This window comes from Mobula hypostoma, chromosome 9, assembly GCF_963921235.1.
Source record: "Mobula hypostoma chromosome 9, sMobHyp1.1, whole genome shotgun sequence".
NCBI classification, from domain to species: Eukaryota; Metazoa; Chordata; class Chondrichthyes; order Myliobatiformes; family Myliobatidae; genus Mobula; species Mobula hypostoma.
In genome coordinates this window covers 115,585,779-115,606,525 of record NC_086105.1, presented here as the reverse complement: position 1 = coordinate 115,606,525, position 20,747 = coordinate 115,585,779, and the positions used below count along the sequence as shown (strand labels likewise).

Below are 20,747 nucleotides of genomic sequence, written 5' to 3'. Positions count from 1 at the left end.
GAGAGCTTTTGGTACATTGGCCTTTATAATTCAAAGTATTGAGTATAAGAGTTGGAATGTTATGGTGAGGTTGTATAAGGCATTGGTGAGGCCAAATTTGGAGTATTGTGTGCAGTTTTGGTCACCAAATTACAGGAAGGATATTAATAAGGTTGAAAGAGTGCAGAGAAGATTTACAAGGATGTTGCCGGGACTTGAGAAACTGAGTTACAGAGAAAGGTTGAATAGGTTAGGACTTTATTCCCTGGAGTGCAGAAGAATGTGGGGAGATTTGATAGAGGTATATAAAATTATAACGGGTATAGATAGAGTGAATGCAAGCAGGCTTTTTCCACTGAGGCTAGGGGAGTAAAAAACCAGAGGACATGGGTTAAGGGTGAAGGGGGAAAAGTTTAAAGGGAACATCGGGGAGGCTTCTTCACACAGAGAGTGGTGGGAGTGTGGAATGAGCTGCCAGATGAAGTAGTAAATATGGGCTCACTTTTAACATTTAAGAAAAACTTAGACAGGTACATGGATGAGAGGTGTATGGAGGGATATGGTCCAGGTGAAGGTCAGTGGGACCAGGCAGAAAAATGGCCTGTTTCTGTGCTGTAATGTTCTATGGTTCTATGGATAATTCAGTATTTGTTAGTTGCTTTTAGATTTGTGCATCATCTAAGACTCTGTAACTGTAACATTATATACTGCATTCTGTTATTTTTTTTCTTTTGTGCTATCTTGATGTTTGGAATGATCTCTCTGGGTGGCAAACAAAATAAAGCTTTTCACTATATCTGAGTACATATGATGATAGCAAACCAATTACCAAATAAATGCATTGATTGGCACAAATGAGTCATTGCTGATGACATATTAATGTGCGTGTAGCAGAGGTCAAATTGATATAATTATCAAGGATTATTTAATGCTGACACGGTGTATGGCTAGCATGAATAACTTACTCATGCAAGTCAAGTGTTGATCTGGAGGGAATCATTCAATGTTAATGGATTTTATGTTAATTCACAGTTACTGGTCTCGTAATTGTCATTTACTGTTGGTGATGTTAAGTCCAAATGTTACTTTAAAACATAATTCAACTTTAAACAAGTTATTTGCTTTATACTTTGATGAATGCTGAGTGAATGCTTCCTCTCAGGGTTCTTCCAAGAAGAACGTGAGGAAACTAAAACAGTTGACCAGCTACAATATTGGAATTCAAACTAGTTATCCAAGATAAACCCAGAAGTGAACCCCCAACAGAGAAAGTTGGCGACACTTCCTTATGGACTTCACATGCCAGTTTTTAAAAGAGCGCGGAGCCTATCGGGACTTGCCTGCAGAGTGGGAGATTGCTTAGGCTATTAGTAGCCAATAAAAGAAGCAAGTTGTAAGTGAGTGGGCCAGGGTTAGAGTGGGAGGTTTTGGTGAGAACAAACAGAGGCTCTAAGAATGTTTTCGGTAAGTAATTTTTCTTCTTTCTTTGCCTATTAGTACATAGCTTGTGCATTCAGAATGCATCCAGGGTTAGCGTATGCTCTTTATGAGAGATGAGGGAACTCGAGGAGACCTCCAGTCTCCCTAATAACTACAACTGTATGAAGTGCAAGTTGCAGCTCCTGAGGGATAGTGTGATGGAACTGGAGATACAGCTGGATGACCTTCAGCTCATACAAGAGAATGAGGAGGTGATAGATAGGAGCAACAGGGAAGTAAGTCAACTCAAACATGCAGGAGTTAGGTAGCTGGGGGATTGTCAGGAGAGGGAAAGGGGGAGGCAGCCTGTGCAGAGTACCCCTGTTGTCACTCCCCTCAATAATAAATATATTGATTTGGATATTGTTGGGGGGGAATGACCTACCAGGGGAAGACACAGGTCTCTGGCATTGGGTCTGGCTCTGGCTCTGGCTCTGTGGCTCAGAAGTGAAGTGGGGCCAAGAGAAGTGCAGTAGTTCAAAGTTCAAAGGACAGAGTACAGACTGTATATATCACCACGTACAACCCTGCAATTCATTTTCCTGTGGGTATACTCAGCAAATCTATGTAATAGTGACTATAACAGGACCAATGAAAGATCAACCAGAGTGCAAAAGATAAAATCCTTAGAGGTGACATAGGATTGGAAGATGTAGAATTGTTGTGTTTGGAGTTAAGAAACTGCAAGGGTAAAAAGACCCTGAATGAGACTTATATACAGGCCTTTAACAGTAGCCAGGATGTAGGGTACTAATCACAACGGGAGATAGAAAAGGAATGTAAAAACCTTCCAGGGAAAAGGCAGTTCTATACTGGATGTTGTGCAATGAAATGATTTGATTAGGGAGCTTAAGTTAAAGTTTGAGAAGCTAAAGTCAGAAATATCAGTATTACAGTGGAGTAAAGGAAATTACAGAGGCATAAGAGAGGAGCTGGCCAAAGTTGACTGGAAGGGGACACCAGCAGGGACAATAGCAGAACAGCAATGGTTGAAGATTCTGGGAGCAATTGAGAAGGTGCAGGATATATACATTCAAAGAAGAAGTAGTATTCTAAAGGGAGGGTGAAGCAACTGTGGCTGACATTGGAATTTAAAGACAGCATAAAAACAAAAGAGTGGGCAGATAAATATCGCAAAAATTTCTAGGAGGTTCAGGGATTGGGAAAACCAACAGAAGGAAACTAAAAAGGCCATAAAGAGAGAAAAGATGAAATGCATTATGAAGGTAAGCTAACAAATCATATAAAAGACGATGCAAACATTTTTTCACGTACAGTATATAAAGAGTAAAAGAAGCGAGAGTGGGTATCAGAGTGTAGCAACATAGAAACATAGAAAAACTACAGCAAAATACAGGCTGTTCAGCCCACAATGCTGTGCTGAACATGTACTTACTTTGGAAATTACCTAAGGTTACCCATAGCCCTTATTTTTCTAAGCTCCATGTACCTATCCAGGAGTCTCTTAAAAGACCCTATTGTAAGCACCTCCACCACCATCACCGGCAGCCATTCCACGCACTCACCACCCCTTGTGTAAAAAACTTTGCCACTGACATCTCTTCTGTACCTACTTCCAACCACCTTAAAACAGTGCCCTCTCGTGATAGCCATTTCAGCCCTGGGAAAAAGCCTTTGACTATCCACATAATCAATGCCTCTCATCATCTTATACACCTCTATCTGGCCACCTCTCATCCTCCGTCACTCCAAGGAGAAAAGGCCAAGCTCACTCAAACCTATTCTCGTAAAACATGCTCCCCAATCCAGGCAACATCCTTCTAAATCTCCTCTGCACCCTTTCTATTGTGTCCACACCCTTCCTGTAGTGAGGTGACCAGAACTGAGCACAGTACTCCAAGTAGGGTGTGACCAGGGACCTATATAGCTGTAACATTACCTCTCAGCTCTTAAACTCAATTCCACGGTTGATGAAGGCCAATGTACCGTATGCCTTCTTAATCACAGAGTCAACCTGTGCAACAGCTTTGAGTGTCCTATGGACTCAAATTCCAAGATCCCTCTGATCCTCCACACTGTCAAGAGTCTACCATTAATACTATATCTGCCATCATATTTGACCTACCAAAATGAACTGCCTCACAGTTGCATCCTATTAATGTCCCGCTGTAACCTCTGACAGCCCTCCACACTATCCACAACACCCCCAACCTTTGTGTCATCAGCAAATTTACTAACCCATCCCTCCACTTCCTCAACCAGGTCATTTATAAAAATCACGAAGAGTAAGGGTCCCAGAACAGATCTCTGAGGTGCACCACTGGTCACTGACCTCCATGCAGAATATGACCCTTCTACAACCACACTTTGCCTTCTGTGGGCAAGCCAATCCTGGATCCACAAAGCATCGTCCCCTTGGATCCCATGCCTCCATACTTTGTCAATCAGCCTTGCGTGGGCTACCTTATCAAATGCCTTGCTGAAATCCATATACACTACATCTACTGCTCTACCTTCATCAATGTGTTTAGTCACATCCTCAAAAAATTCAATCAGGTTTGTAAGGCATGACCTGTCTTTGACAAAGCCATGCTGACTATTCCTAATCATATCATGCCTCTCCAAATGTTCATAAATCCTGCCTCTCAGCATCTTCTCCATCAACTTACCAACCACTGAAGTAAGACTCACTGATCTATGATTTCCTGGGCTATCTCTACTCCTTTTCTTGAATAAGGGAACAACATCTGCAGCCCTCCAATCCTCCAGAACCTCCCCCATGCTCATTGATGATGCAAAGACCATGGCCAGAGGCTCAGAAATCTCCTCCCTCGCCTCCCACATTAGCCTGGGGTACATCTCATCCGGTCCGGGAGACTTATCCAACTTGATGCTTTCCAAAAGCTCCAGCACATCCTCTTTCTTAATGTCTATATGCTCAAGCTTTTCAATCCGCTGTAAGTCATCCCTACAATCACCAAGATCCTTTTCTGTAGTGAATACTGAAGCAAAGTATTCATTAAGTACGTCTGCTATCTCCTGTGGTTCCATACACACTTTTCCACTGTCACACTTGATTCGTCCTATTCTCTCACGTCTTATCCTCTTGCTCTTCACATACTTGTAGAATGCCTTGGGGTTTTCTTTAATCATACTCGCCAAGGCCTTCTCATGGCCCCTTCTGGCTCTCCTAATTTCATCCTTAAGCTCCTTCCTGCGAGCCTTATAAACTTCTAGATTGCTAGCATTACCTAGTTTTTTGAATCTTTTGTTAAGATTTTCTTTTCTTCTTGACTAGATTTTCAACAGCCTTTGTGCCCCACAGTTCCTGTACCCTACCACCCTTTCCCTGTCTCATTGGAACGTACCTATGCAGAACGCCACGCAAATATCCCGTGAACATTTGCCACATTTCTGCTGTACATTTTCCAAAGGACATCTGTTCCCAATTTATGCTTCCAAGTTCCTCCCAGATAGCTTCATATTTCCCCTTACTCCAGTTAAAAGCTTTCCCAACGTGTCTGTTCCTATCCCTCTCCAATGCTATGGTAAAGGAGATAGAATTATGATCACTATCTCCAAAATGCTCTCCCACTGAGAGACCTGACACCTGACCAGGTTCATTTCCCAATACCTCTCCTCTGGTAGGCTAATCTACATATTGTGTCAGGAAACCTTCCCAAACACACCTAACAAACTCCACCCCACCTAAACCCCTTGCTCTAGGGAGATGTCAATCAATATCTGGGAAATTAAAATCACCCACCACAACAGCCCTGTTATTATTACACCTTACCAGAATCTATCTCCCTATCTGCTCCTCAATGTCCCTGTTACTATTGGGTGGTCTATAAAAAACACCCAATACAGTTATTGATCCCTTCCTGTTTCTAACTTCCACCCACAGAGACTCAGTAGACAATCCCTCCATGACTTCCTCCTTTTCAGCAGGCGTGACACTATCTCTGATCAGCAATGCCAAGCCCCCACCTCTTTTGCCTCCCTCCTCGTCCTTTCTGAAACATCTAAAACCTGGCACTTTAAGTAACCATTCCTACCCCTGAGCCATCCAAGTCTCTGTAATGGCCACAACATCATAGCTCCAAGTACTGATCCGTGCTCTAAGCTCATCCACTTTGTTCATGATGCTTCTTGCATTAAAATAGACACATCTCAAACCATCGATCTGAGTGTATCCCTTCCCTATCACCTGCCCATCCTCTCTCTCGTACTGTCTCCAAGCTTTCTCTATTTGTGAGCCAACCGCCCCTTTCTCCATCTCTTCAATTCGGTTCCCACCCCCCAGCAATTCTAGTTTAAACTCTCCTCAATAGCCTTAGCAAACCTCCCTACCAGGATATCGATCCCCCTCAGATTCAAGTGCAACCCATCCCTTTTGTACAGGATATGCCTGCCCTAAAAGAGGTCCCAATGATCCAGAAATCTGAAGCCATGCCCTCTGTTCCAATCCCTCAGCCACACATTTATCCTCCACCTCATTCTATTCGTATACTCACTGTTGCGTGGCACAGGCAGTAATCCCGAGATTACTACCTTTGTGGTCCTGCTGCTCAACTTCCTTCCTAACTCCATGTAGTCTGTTTTCAGGACCTCCTCCCTTTTCCTACCATGTCATTGGTACCAATATGTACCACGATCGCTGGCTGTTCACCTTCCCACTTCAGGATATCATGGATGCGATCAGAAACAACCCAGACCCTGGCACCTGGGAGGCAAACTACCATCCGTGTTTCTTTCCTGCGTCCACAGAATCGCCTGTCTGACCCCCTAACTATAGAGTCCCCTATTACTGCTGCCTTCTTCCTTTCCCTACCCTTCTGAGCCAAAGGGCCTGACTCTGTGCCAGAGGTGCAGCCACTAGTGCCTCCCACAAGTAGGCCGTCTCCCCAACGGTACTCAAACAGGAGTACTTATTGTTAAGGGGGACAGCTACAGGTGTGCTCTCTAGTATCTGACTCCTGCCCTCCCCTCTCCTGACTGTTACCCACTTATCTGTCTCCCGAGGCCCTGGTGTGACTACTTGCCTATAGCTCCTCTCTAACACCTCCTCACTTTCCCTGACCAGATGAAGGTCATCGAGCTGCATCTTCAGTTCCCTAACCCAGTCCCTAAGGAGCTGCAGCTCAACACACTTGGTGCAGACGTGGCCGTCTGGGAGGCTGGGAATCTCCTGGACTTCCCACATCTGACACCCTGTTCAGAACTCTGGCCTCACAGACATACTTCCTGTTTCTATTCCTCACAGGTAACTTACCTCACCACGACCTGCTATCGCCGAAGTCCGAATGAGCCAAAGCCTTATCATTCTGCCTCAGATCACTCCGTCGATGACCACTCCACTAGGCAGTGTCTCCCTTTTATGCCTGAACCTTCCCTGCTATTGAACTCATAATTCGTGCTCCGGTTATAGCTGCTGATAGGTCACATACAATGGACTAATGCTCTCGAAGCTTCCTTTTCAAATAACCACCACTGCCCTGTGAGAAACCCCTCTTAGTAAAGCTCTGTTGACGCCGCTGATAGGCCACATACAATGGACTAGCACTCTCGAAGCTTTCTTTTTAAATAATGTTGGAAAATGTCACTGGAGAGATTGTAATGGGGGACGAAGAAATGGCGTGCAAACTTAAGTAGTATTTTGCATCAGCCTTCACTATGGAAGACACTAGTAGTACGCCAGAAATTCAAGAGTGTCAAGGAGCAGAAGTGAGTGTAATTGCTATTACTAAGGAGAAGGTGCCTGGGATTCTGACAGGTCTGAAGGTAGATAAGTCACATGGACCAGATGGACTACACCCTATGGTTCTAAAAGAGGTAGCTGAAGAGATTGTGGAGGCATTAGTAATGATCTCTCAAGAATCACTAGATTCTGGAATGGTTCTGGAGGACTGGAAAATTGCAAAAGTATCACTACTCTTCAAGCAGAGCAGAAGGCAGAAGAAAGGAAATTATAGGCCAGTTAACCTGACTTCAGCAGTTGGGAAGAGATTGGAGTCTATTATTAAGGATGAGGTTTTGGGGTACTTGGAGGCAAATGATAAAATCTGCCAAAGTCAACATGGTTTCCCTAAGGGGAAATAATGCCTGACAAATATGTTAGAATTCTTTGAGGAAACAACAGGCAGAATAAACAAAGGAGAGTCAGTGGATGTTGTTTACTTGGATTTTCAGAAGGTCTTTGACAAGGTGCTACACATCAGGATGCTTAGGAATGAAAGAAGCTGCCGGAAGTTGTGAATTCAGTCAGCTCCATCATGAGCACTAGCCTCGGCAGCATCCTGGACATCTTCAAGGAGCGATGCCTCAAAAAAGGCGGCATCCATCATTAAGGACCCCTAGCACCCAAGACATGCCCTCTTCTCACTCTCACCGACGGGGGTGGGGGAGGGCAGGAGCCGGAAAGCTCACACTCAACGATTCAGGAACAGCTTCTTCCCCTCTGCCAATAGATTTATGAATGGACACTGAACCTATGAACACTAGTTCACTGCTTTTTTGTACAACTTATTTAATATAAATATTTTACATTTACTGTAATTCACAGTTACTATGCATTGCAATGTACTGCTGCCACAAAACAGACGAATTTCACCACAAAAATGCTGGTAATATTAAACCTGATTCTGATTCTGAGATCCCATAGGAAAGATACCAGCATGGAAAGAAGATTGGCTGACTGGCTGGAAGCAAAGAGAGGTAATAAAGTCGGCCTTTTCTGGTTGACAGGCCCGTGACTAGTAGTGTGCCACAAGGGTTGGTGTTGGGACCACTTCTTTTCAAGTCACATGTCAATGATTTGGATGATGGAATTCATGGCTTTGTGGGCAAGTTTGCAGTCAATATGAAGATAGGTGGAAGGGCAGGCAGTGTTGAGGAAGCAGGGAGTCTGCAGAAGGACTTGGACAGATCAGGAGAATGGGCAAAGAAGTAGCAGAGGGAATGTAGAAAGTGTTTGGTCATGCACTTTGGTGAAAGAAAAGAAAGGGTTGACTATTTTCTAAACAGGGAGAAAATTTTAAAAAATCAGACGTGCAGGATTCCCTCAAGGCTAACTCGCAGGTTGAGCCAGTGGTAAGGAAGACAAATACAATGTTAGCATTAATTTACAGAGGCTTAGAATATAAAAGCAAGGATGAAATGCTGAGACTTTATAAGGCATTGGTCAGACTGCACTTGGTGTACTGTACTGTGAGCAGTTTTGGGCCCCTTATCTAAGCGAACATGTGCTGGCATTGGAAAGGTCCAGATGAGGTTCACGAGAATGATTCCTGGAATGAAAGCGTTCAACTACGAGCTGTGTTTTCTGACTTTGGAGCTGTACTCGCTGGAGTTCAGAAGAATGGGGGCGGGGAGGGGGGAAATCTCATTTAAACCTTTCAAAGGATGTCCATTTGGAACAGAGATGGCAAGGAACTTCTTATACCAGAGTGTGGTGAATTTGTGGAATTCATTGCTGCAGAGGGCTGTGGAAGCCAAGTCATTGGGTATATTTAAAGCATAGGTTGATCTGTTCTTGATTAGTCAGGTCATCAACAGTTATGTGGAGAAGCTTGAGGGGGAGTACAAGCCACATTATGATATTTGTTGATGTGATCAAACTCTGTAGTAATGGATGACTCTGAATGCATTAACGAATTGTCCATTCGTCCCTTTTCAAACCTCTTTATAAAATCGAGGTCAATTGTTTGGTGCAGTGAAGGAAGCACAATAACATGGGAATTACAAGACCATCTGATGAACTTGGTTAAAAATTTGATCAAATATTGCCACATATTTGTACCTGATTTGAAAATTGCCTGCAGTTCCTTATAAACTAGAGTCTTTTGCAAAATTACATCTCTGCCCTTTAGGTGTAAGGTACTCCATGGGGTAACTGTGAGATCAAATAGCATACAATGCATAATTGACACCACAGTTGCAATTTATTTCTTTATTTATTGAGAGACAGAACGGAATCTGTCCTTCCGGCCCTTCCAGCTGCGCTGCCCAGCAATCCCCCAATTTAGTCCTGGATTACAGGACAATTTACAATGACCAATTAACCTATAAATCAATATGCCTTTGGACTGAGGAAGGAAACATGAGCACCCAGAGGAAACCGACGTGGTCACAGGGAGAACCTACAAATTCCCTACAGGCAGTGGCAGGAATTGATCCCGGGTCGCCTCTACTGTAGAGCGTTGTGCTAACTACGTTACCATCAGCCCAGATCTATGCCATCAATAATCATTTCACAAATGGAACAGACCCTGACATGGGAAAGGCTTGTTAATGCAGAATCCAAGGGGCCTGGGCCAAATCGGCTGATCCTGACTGGATGGTCATCCTGCAGTAAGAAATTAATTGCTGGAGAGCATCAGGGCACCTGCCCCTCTTTTAGGATCACTAGTCAGAATTGAATGATGTCCACACACAAATAATAACATGTTTATAATGCAAATGCATATAAATATAATACAAATAATTTTAAGCTACTGAAGACTTGGACAGAGAATTAAATATCTATTGATTGCATGCAGAGAAGCAATCATATTTGGTTCAAGTAGAATTTCAATGTTATCTGAAGTATCATTAATAGATGATAACATATAACATATTTAAACCAAGCTGTTCAGCTCTGAGTGGAGTTTTAGACATTTCATCCACAAGAACACATCATAACATTTCAGAAAGGTCAGAGGTAAGTCCATGTTATAGAAGTAAGGAGAAAATGTTGTAAATTAAACACACATTTATTGCCAAAAGAAAAATGGAGCAGTACACAGATTAATAAAGAATGTTGAAGAGGAAGAGATTATTCATCACATCAGGCCCAAGGCCATATTCACACTGCACATGAGCCTCTTCTCCTCTCCTCAGCAAACACTATCAGCATAACCTTAGCCAGCTGCTTCTCTCTCATGTATTTATTTAGCAACCTTTTAAATGCGTCTTTGCAATTTGCCTCAAGCACTCTATGTTGGTAGTTGATTTCACATTGTTATTAATCGATGGTAATGCTTCCTCGAAACTGCCTGCAAAAGTTATTAGTGATTGTCTTATATTTAAGGCTTCCGGCTTTGTACAAAGGGAAATAAAGTGCTGCAGGACATGTTTTACCATCTGAAATAAGTGCACCTTTCACAGATAGTTGGAAACATAGACCCTGACTATTCATCATCTTCACCCAGGAGAGGGTGTGATCAAAAGGAGTCGAGATGATAGCTACAAAAGTTAGCTTTATATATGTTGTTTCATATAAACTGTATCACATTCTTGTAATACATTACTCAGCAATAAAACCCAGCAGCCAAGGCTATCAATATTTCTGACATGGCCAAGCAACAGAAATAATCAAGTTATTGTCACTGCCAAAAATGAACTATAAAAGTTGTCCTACTTATGAAAAAATCTGAAATAAGCACCATAAGAAGAGAAGAATGCTTTCAACATATGAAACATTATCTATTTTGTGTGATGCTATCAAGAACAAATTGGCAAAGGTATGAAAGTATTGATTGGGGTGCTGGTAAAAGTTTAAAGTGGAATGCGAGTGACTGTTCTGTTTACCAGCTATAGAGTTAACTGTATATCATAGACATTGGAAAATCAAGTAAACAACAAGCCCACAAAGGGATAGTTAAATGGTAACATGTTGACTTAAAAGTGGCTCTACTTTGGTTTAAAGTGACAATGAAAATCTTCATCACCAAGCACAAGTTGCAAATGGAATCAATAACTTTTTAACTTTTTAATTCCTTACTTGTTAATGAATCTTCTAGGTTAACGATGATCATTACCTGAATGACTGATTGTAGTTCTTGGACTTTAGTCTTTAACATTTCATTCTCTCGTTCTAATTCCAGCACTTGCTCTTTTCTCGGTCTTTGCTCAATGTCATTTTTCAGTTTGAGGGATTGGTTGCGTTCCAATTTGCATTCTTCCTCCACCTTGTTTAACCTGTGTTTCAGCTGATCAATCTGTAGCAACGTTGATACAAGAAAGAAAAAAAATTCTTAGTAAACTTTAAATGGATTGCAAAGAAACGCAAGTCATCTGACCATTACATCTGGCCATGTCTGCTCTAATTCCTTATACTGTATTCTTGCACAAAGCAGGCTGTTCAAATAAATAAACCATATAACCATATAACAGTCCTTGCCGAATGCTTACTCTCACCTAGTCCCACCAGCCTGCACTCAGCCCATAACCCTCCATTCCTTTCCTGTCCATATAGCTATCCAATTTAACTTTAAATGACAACAACGAACCTGCCTCAACCACTTCGACTAGAAGCTCGTTCCACATAGCTACCACTCTGAGTAAAGAAGTTCCCCCTCATGTTACCCCTAAACTTTTGTCCTTTAACTCTCAACTCATGTCCTCTTGTTTGAATCTCCCCCACTCTCAATGGAAAAAGCCTATCCATGTCAACTCTATCTATCCCCCTCATAATTTTAAATACCTCGATCAAGTCTCCCCTCAACCTTCTACACTCCAAAGAATAAAGGCCCAACTTGTTTTTATCAGGTCAGGGTGCTCAGGAATGTTGAATCCAGATGAATTGATGAGAATTAATTCACAGATCAGTTGTATAAGGAAAGGAGCTGAATGGTACGACGCATGTTCATTATTCCTGAACAAACTTTGATTTAACTTTTAGGTTGTGCCCACCCAGCCTATACTCCCCATGGAAGTAAACCCACTACTTATTGGGTAACTTTTGCATGCGACATTGCAAAATTTTTGAGCAGTTTTACAGAAGTTGCTCCTAAAGTGGTTGTCACACTGGTTGTACCAAACTTGGTCTGCGACAGGTAGTTCTCACACTGATTGCTCTTCAGGAACATTTTGTAATACTTAAATGTTATTTGATTCAGAAATGTGTGACATGAAGAATGGCTAACTGGTTTATCCTTTGGTTAGAGTGATCAATGAATGAAGTTTGCCAGGAGGACGGCACTACTTCTTCTCTTCTGTATGTAACACATGTACTCAATCACTTTCAAAAATATTCTCCATTTATACAGTACTTCTCATAACCTCACTAAATCCCAAATTGCTCTGGAACCAATTTTGCTCACCATCTAAATAGACAGGAGATGACAAGAAATATCATGTACTTTCTGTTTACGACAAGGCTATAAAACTATTACTTACCTTGACTTTCTATCAAGTCAATAGCCTGAGAGGCTTTAGATGTGATAGGTCATGAATCTATCAGTATTATTTGAGAATTAAACTGAAGGAATCTGGGTTTTTACCTGTTCACATTTCCTCCACTGGCTCAAGGCAAAAAAATATTATCAGTGATACATGCATGATAAGAGTATTCTAGTCTGTGTCAGATAACCCAATGTGTAAGTGAGGCCAATTGTCTTAGCCCCTCTGAGTCCAATAACAGGCAAGTAACTAGGTAGGATCATGTTTTGGATCCAGTTACCACTTACATAGTCGATGACCTCCTCCACCTAATAAAGTGGCCACTGAGTGTATGTTTGTGGTCTTCGGCTGCTGTAGCCCATCCACTAAAAGGTTTGACGTGTTGTGCATTCAGAGATGCTCTTCTGCACGCCACTGTTGCAACATGTTGTTATTTTGAATTACAGTCACTGTCCTGTCAGCCTGAACCAATCTGGCCTTTCTCCTCTGACCTCTCTCATTAACAAGGCATTTTTGTCCACAAGACTGCTGTTCACTGGGTTTTTTAATCCTTGCACCATTCTCTGTAAACTCTAGAGACTGTTATGCGCCTACCTTCACCTATCTTCATATCATCCGCAAACATTGCCACAAAGCCATCAATTCCATTATCCAAATCACTGACAAACAATGTGACAAGTAGTGATCCCAATACTGATCCCTGAGGAACACCACTAGTCACTGACAACCAACCAGAAAAGGTCCCTTTTATTCCCATTCGCTGCCTTCTGCCTGTCAGACATTCCTCTATCCACACCAGTATCTTTCCTGTAATGCCATATGACTTTATCTTGTTAAGCAACCTCATTTGTGGCACCTTATCAAATGCCTTCTGAAAATCCAAGTAAATAACATCCACTGCTTTTCCTTTGTCCATCCTGCTTGCTACTTCCTCGAAGAATTCTAACAGATTTGTCAGGCAAGATTTCCCTTCACAGAAACCATGTACACTTTGAATTACTTTATCATTAGTCTCCAAGTACCCCAAAACCTCATCCTGCATAGACTCCAACACTTTCCCAACCACTGAAGTTAGGCTAACTGGCCCATATGTTGGATTTTTAAAGGTTCCCAATAATCTAACTTCTCATTTTTGCTACCTTACGTGCCCTTTCCTTTGCTTTTATGCAGTCCTTAACTTATGTTAAGGACTGTGAACTATTGCCTTGTGAACTATTCCCAGTTGTGGCCATCAAACTTTACAACTCCTCCCTTGGAGGGTCAGACACCCTGAGCCGATAGGCTGGTCCTGAACTTATTTCATAATTTACTGGCATAATTTACATATTACTATTTAACTATTTATGGTTCTATTACTATTTATTATTTATGGTGCAACTGTAATGAAAACCAAATTCCCCCTGGGATCAATAAAGTATGACTATGACTATGAACTTCGCTTGTCAGCCACAGTTGCCTACCCCTGCCATTTGAGAACAACTTCTTCTGTAGGACATACCTATCCTGTGCCTTGTGAACTATTCCCAGAAACTCCAGCCATCTCTGCTCTGCCATCATCCCTGCCGGTATCATCCTCCAATCCACCTGAGCAAGCTCCTCTCTAATGTCTCTGTAATTCCCTTTATTCCATTACGACACTGATACATGTGACTTATGCTTCTCCCTCTCAAATTGCAGTATGAATTCATCACTGCTTCCTAGGGATTCCTTTATGGTAAGCTCTCTAATAAGATCTGGGTTATTACACAACACCGTCTAAAGTAGCCTTTCCCCGAATAGGCTCAAGCACAAACTGCTCTAAAAAGCCATCTCATAGGCATTCAACAAATCATAGGCATTCAACAAACTCCCTCTCTTGTGATCCAACACCAACCTGATTTTCCCAATCCCCTTGCATATTGAAGTCCCCCATTACAATTGTGACATTACCCTTATTAAATGCCTTTTCCAGTTCCTTTTGTAATCTCAATTCCACATCTTGGATACTATTTGGAGGCCTATATATGCTTCCCTTAATGGTTTTTTCACCCTTGCAGTTTCTTAACTCCACGCACAAAGATTCAACGTTCTCTGACCCTGTGTCACCTCTTTCTAAAGGTGTAATTCCATCTCTTACCAACAGACCCACATAATAGCCTAAGCCTTCCTGCCTGTCCTTTCAATACAAAGTACATCCTTTGATGTTAAGCTCCCAACTATGGCTTTCTTTCAACCACGACTCAGTGATGCCCACGACACCATACCGACCAATCTCTAATTCCACCACGAGTTCGTCCATCTTATTCTGAATGCTACATTCCTAATCCTTGGCTTGTCCTTCCTTACACTCATGTTTCAACCATCATCTACGTGTAAACCTGCTGGCTCATCCTCAGCTCTGTTATACTGGTTCCCATCCCGTTGTCATGTTAGTTTACACTACACCCAACAGCTCTAGTAAACCTGCCCACAAGAATATTGGTTCCCCTCGGATTCATGTGCAACCCGTCCCTTTTGTACAGGTCACTCTTGCCCCAGAAGATGTCCCAATTATCCAGAAATCTGAATCCCTGCCCCCACTCCAATTCTTCAGTCACGCATTTATCTGCCACCTCATTCTATTCCTATCCTCACTGCCGCGTGGCACAGGCAACAATCCAAAGATTACTACCCTTGAGGTCCTGCTTCTCAGCTTTCTTCCTAACTCCCTGCACTCTGGTTCAAGACCTCCTCCCTTTTTCTACATACGACATTGGTACCAACGTGTACTAACTTCTAGCTGCTCACCCTCCCTTTTCAAGATATTGTGGATGTGTTCAGAAACATTGCAGACCCTGGCACCTGGGAGACAAACTACCACCCGTGTTTCTTTTTTGCATCCGCAGAATCACCTATCTGCCCCCCTAACTATAGAGTCCCCTATTACTGTTGCCATCTTCTTCCTTTCCCTACCATTATGAGCCACAGGGCCAGACTCGGTGCCAGAGGCACGGCAGCTGTGGCTGGCAGGTTGCCCCCCGCCCCACAACACTACTCAAAATGGAGTGCTTTTTGTTGTGGGGGATGGCCACAGGGATGCTCTCCACTATCTGATGTTCTCCCTCCCCTCTCCTGACAGTCACCCATTTACATGTCTCCTGTCATGGCCTGGTATTGAAACAACAATGCCCCAGAATGGAAATGCCTGCAGCCCAGTCCACCACAGGAAAAGCCCTGCCCATCATTCAGCACATGCACAAGGAGCATTGCCATAAGAAAGCAGCATCTGTCATCAAAGACCCACTCCATCCAGGCCTTCTCATTGCTGCCATTGGTAGGAGGTACAGGAGCCTTAGATCTCACCTCACACAGTTCAGGAACAGTTATTACCCTTCAACCATCGGTCTCCTGAACCAGTGTGGATAACTTCATTTACCTCAATACTGAACTGATCACTGAACATAACCAATGGATTCACTTTCAACAACTCTACAACTCATGTTCTCAGTATTATTTATTCATTTATTTATTTAGTATGGTTTTTATTTGTCTTTGCAGTTCATCTTCTTTTGCACATTGGTTACTTGTCAATCTATGTGTGTAGTGTGTCATTGATTCTATTGCATTTTTTTCAACTGTGAATGCCTGTAAGGAAAAGAATCTCAGGGTAGTATATGGTGACAGATATGTCCTTCGATAATAAATTTATTTTGAACTATGAAAATCATGAATATTATTTCAAGTGCACCTATTTGGACCAGTGGTGAGAATTCCATCACATTTCTGATAAGCCTGGTAGGTATCGGTGGAAGTGTTGAGGTATGGAGGTGAATTACTCATTTCAGAGTTTTCAGTTCTGTTTCTGACCACTGAAAGCCAGCTAGGATGTTATCAAGTGAGGCCACTATTTAACTAAATTGTGGGGCAATCTAATCGGCAAACCTTGCCTTGTGTGTTCCTGGCTCCACATTCATACTGAAGCATCTAAATAACAAAGATAACAATGTCAGAGTGCTATTTACTTACTATAGATCTGCCTCCGATACCATAACTCTCAGCGAACTTATCCTCAAACTTCACGACCTAAGACTCAATATTTCTCTTTGTAATTGGATCCTTAACTTTCTGACCAACAGACTGTAAATCAGTAAGGACAAGCAGCAACACAACCACCAGATTATCCTCAACACTGACACCCCACAAGACAGCTTTCTTAGCCCTCTACTCCCTGTATGCACATGACCGTTTGGCTAGATTGTACACTAATTCTATCTACAAGTTTGCAGACGACAGCACTCTAGTGGGCCAAATCTCAAATAATGACTTGGAGTACAGGAAGAAGATAGAGAGGCTACTTGTAATAGTGTCATGACAACAACCTTTCCCTCAATGTCAGCAAAAAAAAGAGATGGTCATTTACTTTGGGAAGCAGGACAGATTACACGCTCCTCTTTATATCAATGATGCTGAGCTGGAGATGGTGGAGAGCATCAAGTTCTGGTCCAGCCATACAGATGCCATTACAAAGAAAAAAGAACAGTGGCTCAAATCCCTCAGGAGACTAAAGAAGTCTGGCAAGTTCCCATTGACATTCCCCAATTTTTATTGATGCACATAGACAGCATCTTGTCTGAATGTGTTTAGCAATCACTTTCTGCCCTCAGAGACGGCAGAAAGTTGTGGACACATCTCAACACATCACGGAAACCAACCTCCCCGCCACGCATTCTGTCTACACTTTTTGCTCCTTGGTAAAGCAGCATAATCACAGACTCCACCCACCCTGAACGTTCCCGTTCATCCCAATCCTATTGGGGAGAAGATAACAGAAGCCTAAAGGTACATACCATGAGGTTCAAGGACAGCTTCTATCCCACTGTTTTAAGTGTACTGAACAGATCACTTGCATGATAAGATGGAGTCATGTCCTCACAATGTACCCTGTCATGGCCCTGCACGTTACTGTCTCAGCACTGCACTTTATCTGTGACTATCATTGTAGTCTGCATTCTATTATTGCTTGCTGTACTGATGTTGTGAAATAATCTGCAGGCATAACTTGCCTTTCAATATACCTTGTACATCTGATAATAATTTTACTAAAATTACCAATTATTTGAAGAACCATCTTCTGCAAGATTTTATCGGTCTTGGCAGTCACAAGAATTTGCACCAGAAAATATTTGCTCTTTCACAACAACAGTGTTGTTTATTTACCAATTGTTTAGCATGTTTCTCACTGCATGGAAGTGACTGCACTTCAATAATATTTCATTGGTTCTACGTATTTTAGGATTCCTTGAATCTACACAGTCTTGGGTTTTCTTTTCACATGTGAGCATAAAAAGGGAAAAAAAATGAAGAACATGCCTCAAATTAGGAGTGAGAAATTTCATGTCAGAGACTTTTTAAGTCTCCTGGGTCTCTTAGCAAAGTGACACTTGCATGGATTTAAACAGATAAGATGAAAATCCATTGCTTGGGCTAATGATTAATGGAGAGGAATCTCACTCCCTGGCTATTTATATTATTCATAAACGACAGCGGAAAGCACTTGCTAGTAATACAAGCCACAGCACCTGGGGATCTAGGTCAAGTCATGGGCTAAGAAATGACAGGTGGCTTCCAGACTGAAAAATTCAATCTGACTCTCACTTCAATGAGAGATCCGAATGCACAAGGGCCACACTCAGTATTGGAATGAGTGATTTGGGCTGAAACACTTAAATAGGGCTGGTTCAAGGGAAGGAATTGCTTGGGTTGTGGTTGTTTGGAATCAACCGCTCTAGAGAGCTGATGTGGGTGAATCTTTGAATATGCTCAAGACCAAGATAGGCAGGTCTTTGGTCCATTTGCGAATCGAGGGCAGGGAAGTGGAGATGAGATCAAAATCAGATGTCAATGATCCTACTGAATGACTGAACAGATTTAAGTGGCATTATAGCTTATTTCTAGTACTATTTTTTCTATTGTTATCTCACTGTCAGTGAGGGAGTATATTCAAAATGCCAAGAAATACTCAAAATTTTATGTTATGATACAAAAGAGAAGCAACCAATATAACTACGTTAATAAAAGCAGTGAAGATTGTGAGATACATGATGAATAAATCAGATTTTCTACCAAGCATTTGGCAACAAGCTGTTTGATTACTTTTAGTTATTTATGGATTTCATTGTCACACATAGAAATTTGTTTTACCTGCACAGTACTGCTGCCACAAAATTACAAATTTCAATGACTTATGTCAGTGCCAATAAATGTGATTCTGGTAAGGACAATGGGTCACCGCTCATCCTCTATTGGGTTGTAAGACACAGAATTTGTGAGTGGTGCCAGTAGAAGTCTAACCCCTAGATGGACAGCACAAACCAAGAGGTTTGAAAGGTAGAAACCAACCAGAACATCAATCAGCCTGTCCTTCAGGTGTGGTTGCCAACATGATTCAGAAACAAGATAAATTCTGCTACAGACTTGGAAAAGTGAGCATGAGAAATAACTTATTTCTTTACATATAGATACAGCACAGTAACAGGGCCTTCCAGCCCAACGAGCCCAAGCTGTCGAGTTATACCCATGTGACCAATTAACCTATGTCTTCGCCATGTGGGAGGAAAGCAGGCGCCCAGAGGAAGCCCACACAGTCACAGGCATAACGTACAAACTCCTTACACACAGCGGCATAACTGAACCCAGGTCATTGGTGCTGCATTTGTGTTACGCTGTTAATACTTGCATGCCACCGCAGTGATAGTAAGTGGCAATAATGAGCTGTGGAAAGTCATGACTTTTTGGATTGCACTCCAGTCACAGTCACGTACCTTGCTCTGAACTAAATGCATTTGAAGAAGAGATTGCCAAATGGCACAGTAGGCTCAGTCTAACTAATATATTCATGAGTATAGGCGGAAATTATCACTACCGCCCTCCTAAAATACATTTTTAAAGTACGACAAATTAAAATGATAAGATCAGAGGTTTGAAAACCAAATATTCTACTCAGCTCTTGCCTGTCTGTGAATACTCCATTCGATGAGTAGCAATTCACAAAGTATAATGCAAGAGAGGCTTGACCAGTGAATATCTACCATATATTGAAACTATTCAATTAATGTGAAGCTTATATCAATGAGGCTAATCAAGGAGAGGCTATTAGAAATTACCTGATAATAAATTCAAAAGGATTACATAAACCCATTCAAGTTTATAGCTAATCTTTATTTGGAACCCAATTTTTATTAAATGTAAGAAGTAGCTTTCATCATTAACTTATAAAAAGATGCTTACATATTCTACCCACTTTCACTGAAGAAATGAAAAATGATTGGGATGTTATCCAGATCTTTATAATGCTGAGTTATGAATAATGAAAATACAAGCAAGTAATTTAGTTTAAACAGTGAGTGCAGTATTAGAGAGCACAAGTTCAAAATCAACATGCTTTGAGCATGTCTAATTATTATAAAAAATCTTTATTTTCTCATAGAACAGTAAATATTTGCAAGTGAGGGCCATCAAGATTTGATTAGTTCTTGGAAAAATAACTGGAAGTATATCTGGCTGCAAATGGGATCAAAAGGTTATAAGCATAGAGACAGTCAATCATATCACTTACAGAACAGATTGGTTTCCTTGAAGTTGAAATCATGAAACTTTCATTTCAGAAATGCCACTGTTCGTGGCTTGAATAATGTGATGTTAATGTTAGATTCATATACTGAAGTCTAGTTGGCTTCATTGGATCATGGGCATTTTGTGTTCTTAAAATAGAACTCCTTTGGTATATCTTTGTTGAATAGGGTTGCTCCTTTGCTAAATGAGACTGCTAAGTGGGTATCACAATGAATCTTCTCATTATACCCAATTATCTTAATCATTCCAGCAAGCATACGGCTGTGAATGTGGCTCTATTTTTTTTGGGACTTGTGAAGTGCAGTAAAGATAGTTTATTATCTCTGCTGGCAGTTGTATGACAGGATCAAAAAAAAAATCAATGATCCAGTGGTTTATAAATTAATGCCAATGATTAATTGATCAATGTTAACAGCTGACAGATTGGCCTTAGTGCTCAATGTATCAGCATCAGTGATTAATGTATTAACCATAGTACTTCATGGATCAGTCTTAACAGATCAGTCTTAATAGATCAGTGTTCGCATTTTGTTTTATGTTCCTTTCCGCATCTTGTTTGGCGCATCAGGCAGCAA

The 20,747-nt window shown here is 41.6% G+C and overlaps 1 protein-coding gene across 2 annotated transcripts in view; it reads right to left on the bottom strand.

Moving 5' to 3' along the window:
* The window catches only part of card11 (caspase recruitment domain family, member 11), a 328,314-nt gene that overhangs the window by 146,823 nt on the left and 160,744 nt on the right, over window positions 1-20,747 (bottom strand). For both annotated transcript variants that reach the window (XM_063058962.1, XM_063058964.1), the window contains exon 5: window positions 11,220-11,399. In XM_063058962.1, the coding sequence (XP_062915032.1) occupies window positions 11,220-11,399 (180 nt within the window). The remainder of the gene's footprint in view (window positions 1-11,219; window positions 11,400-20,747) is intronic.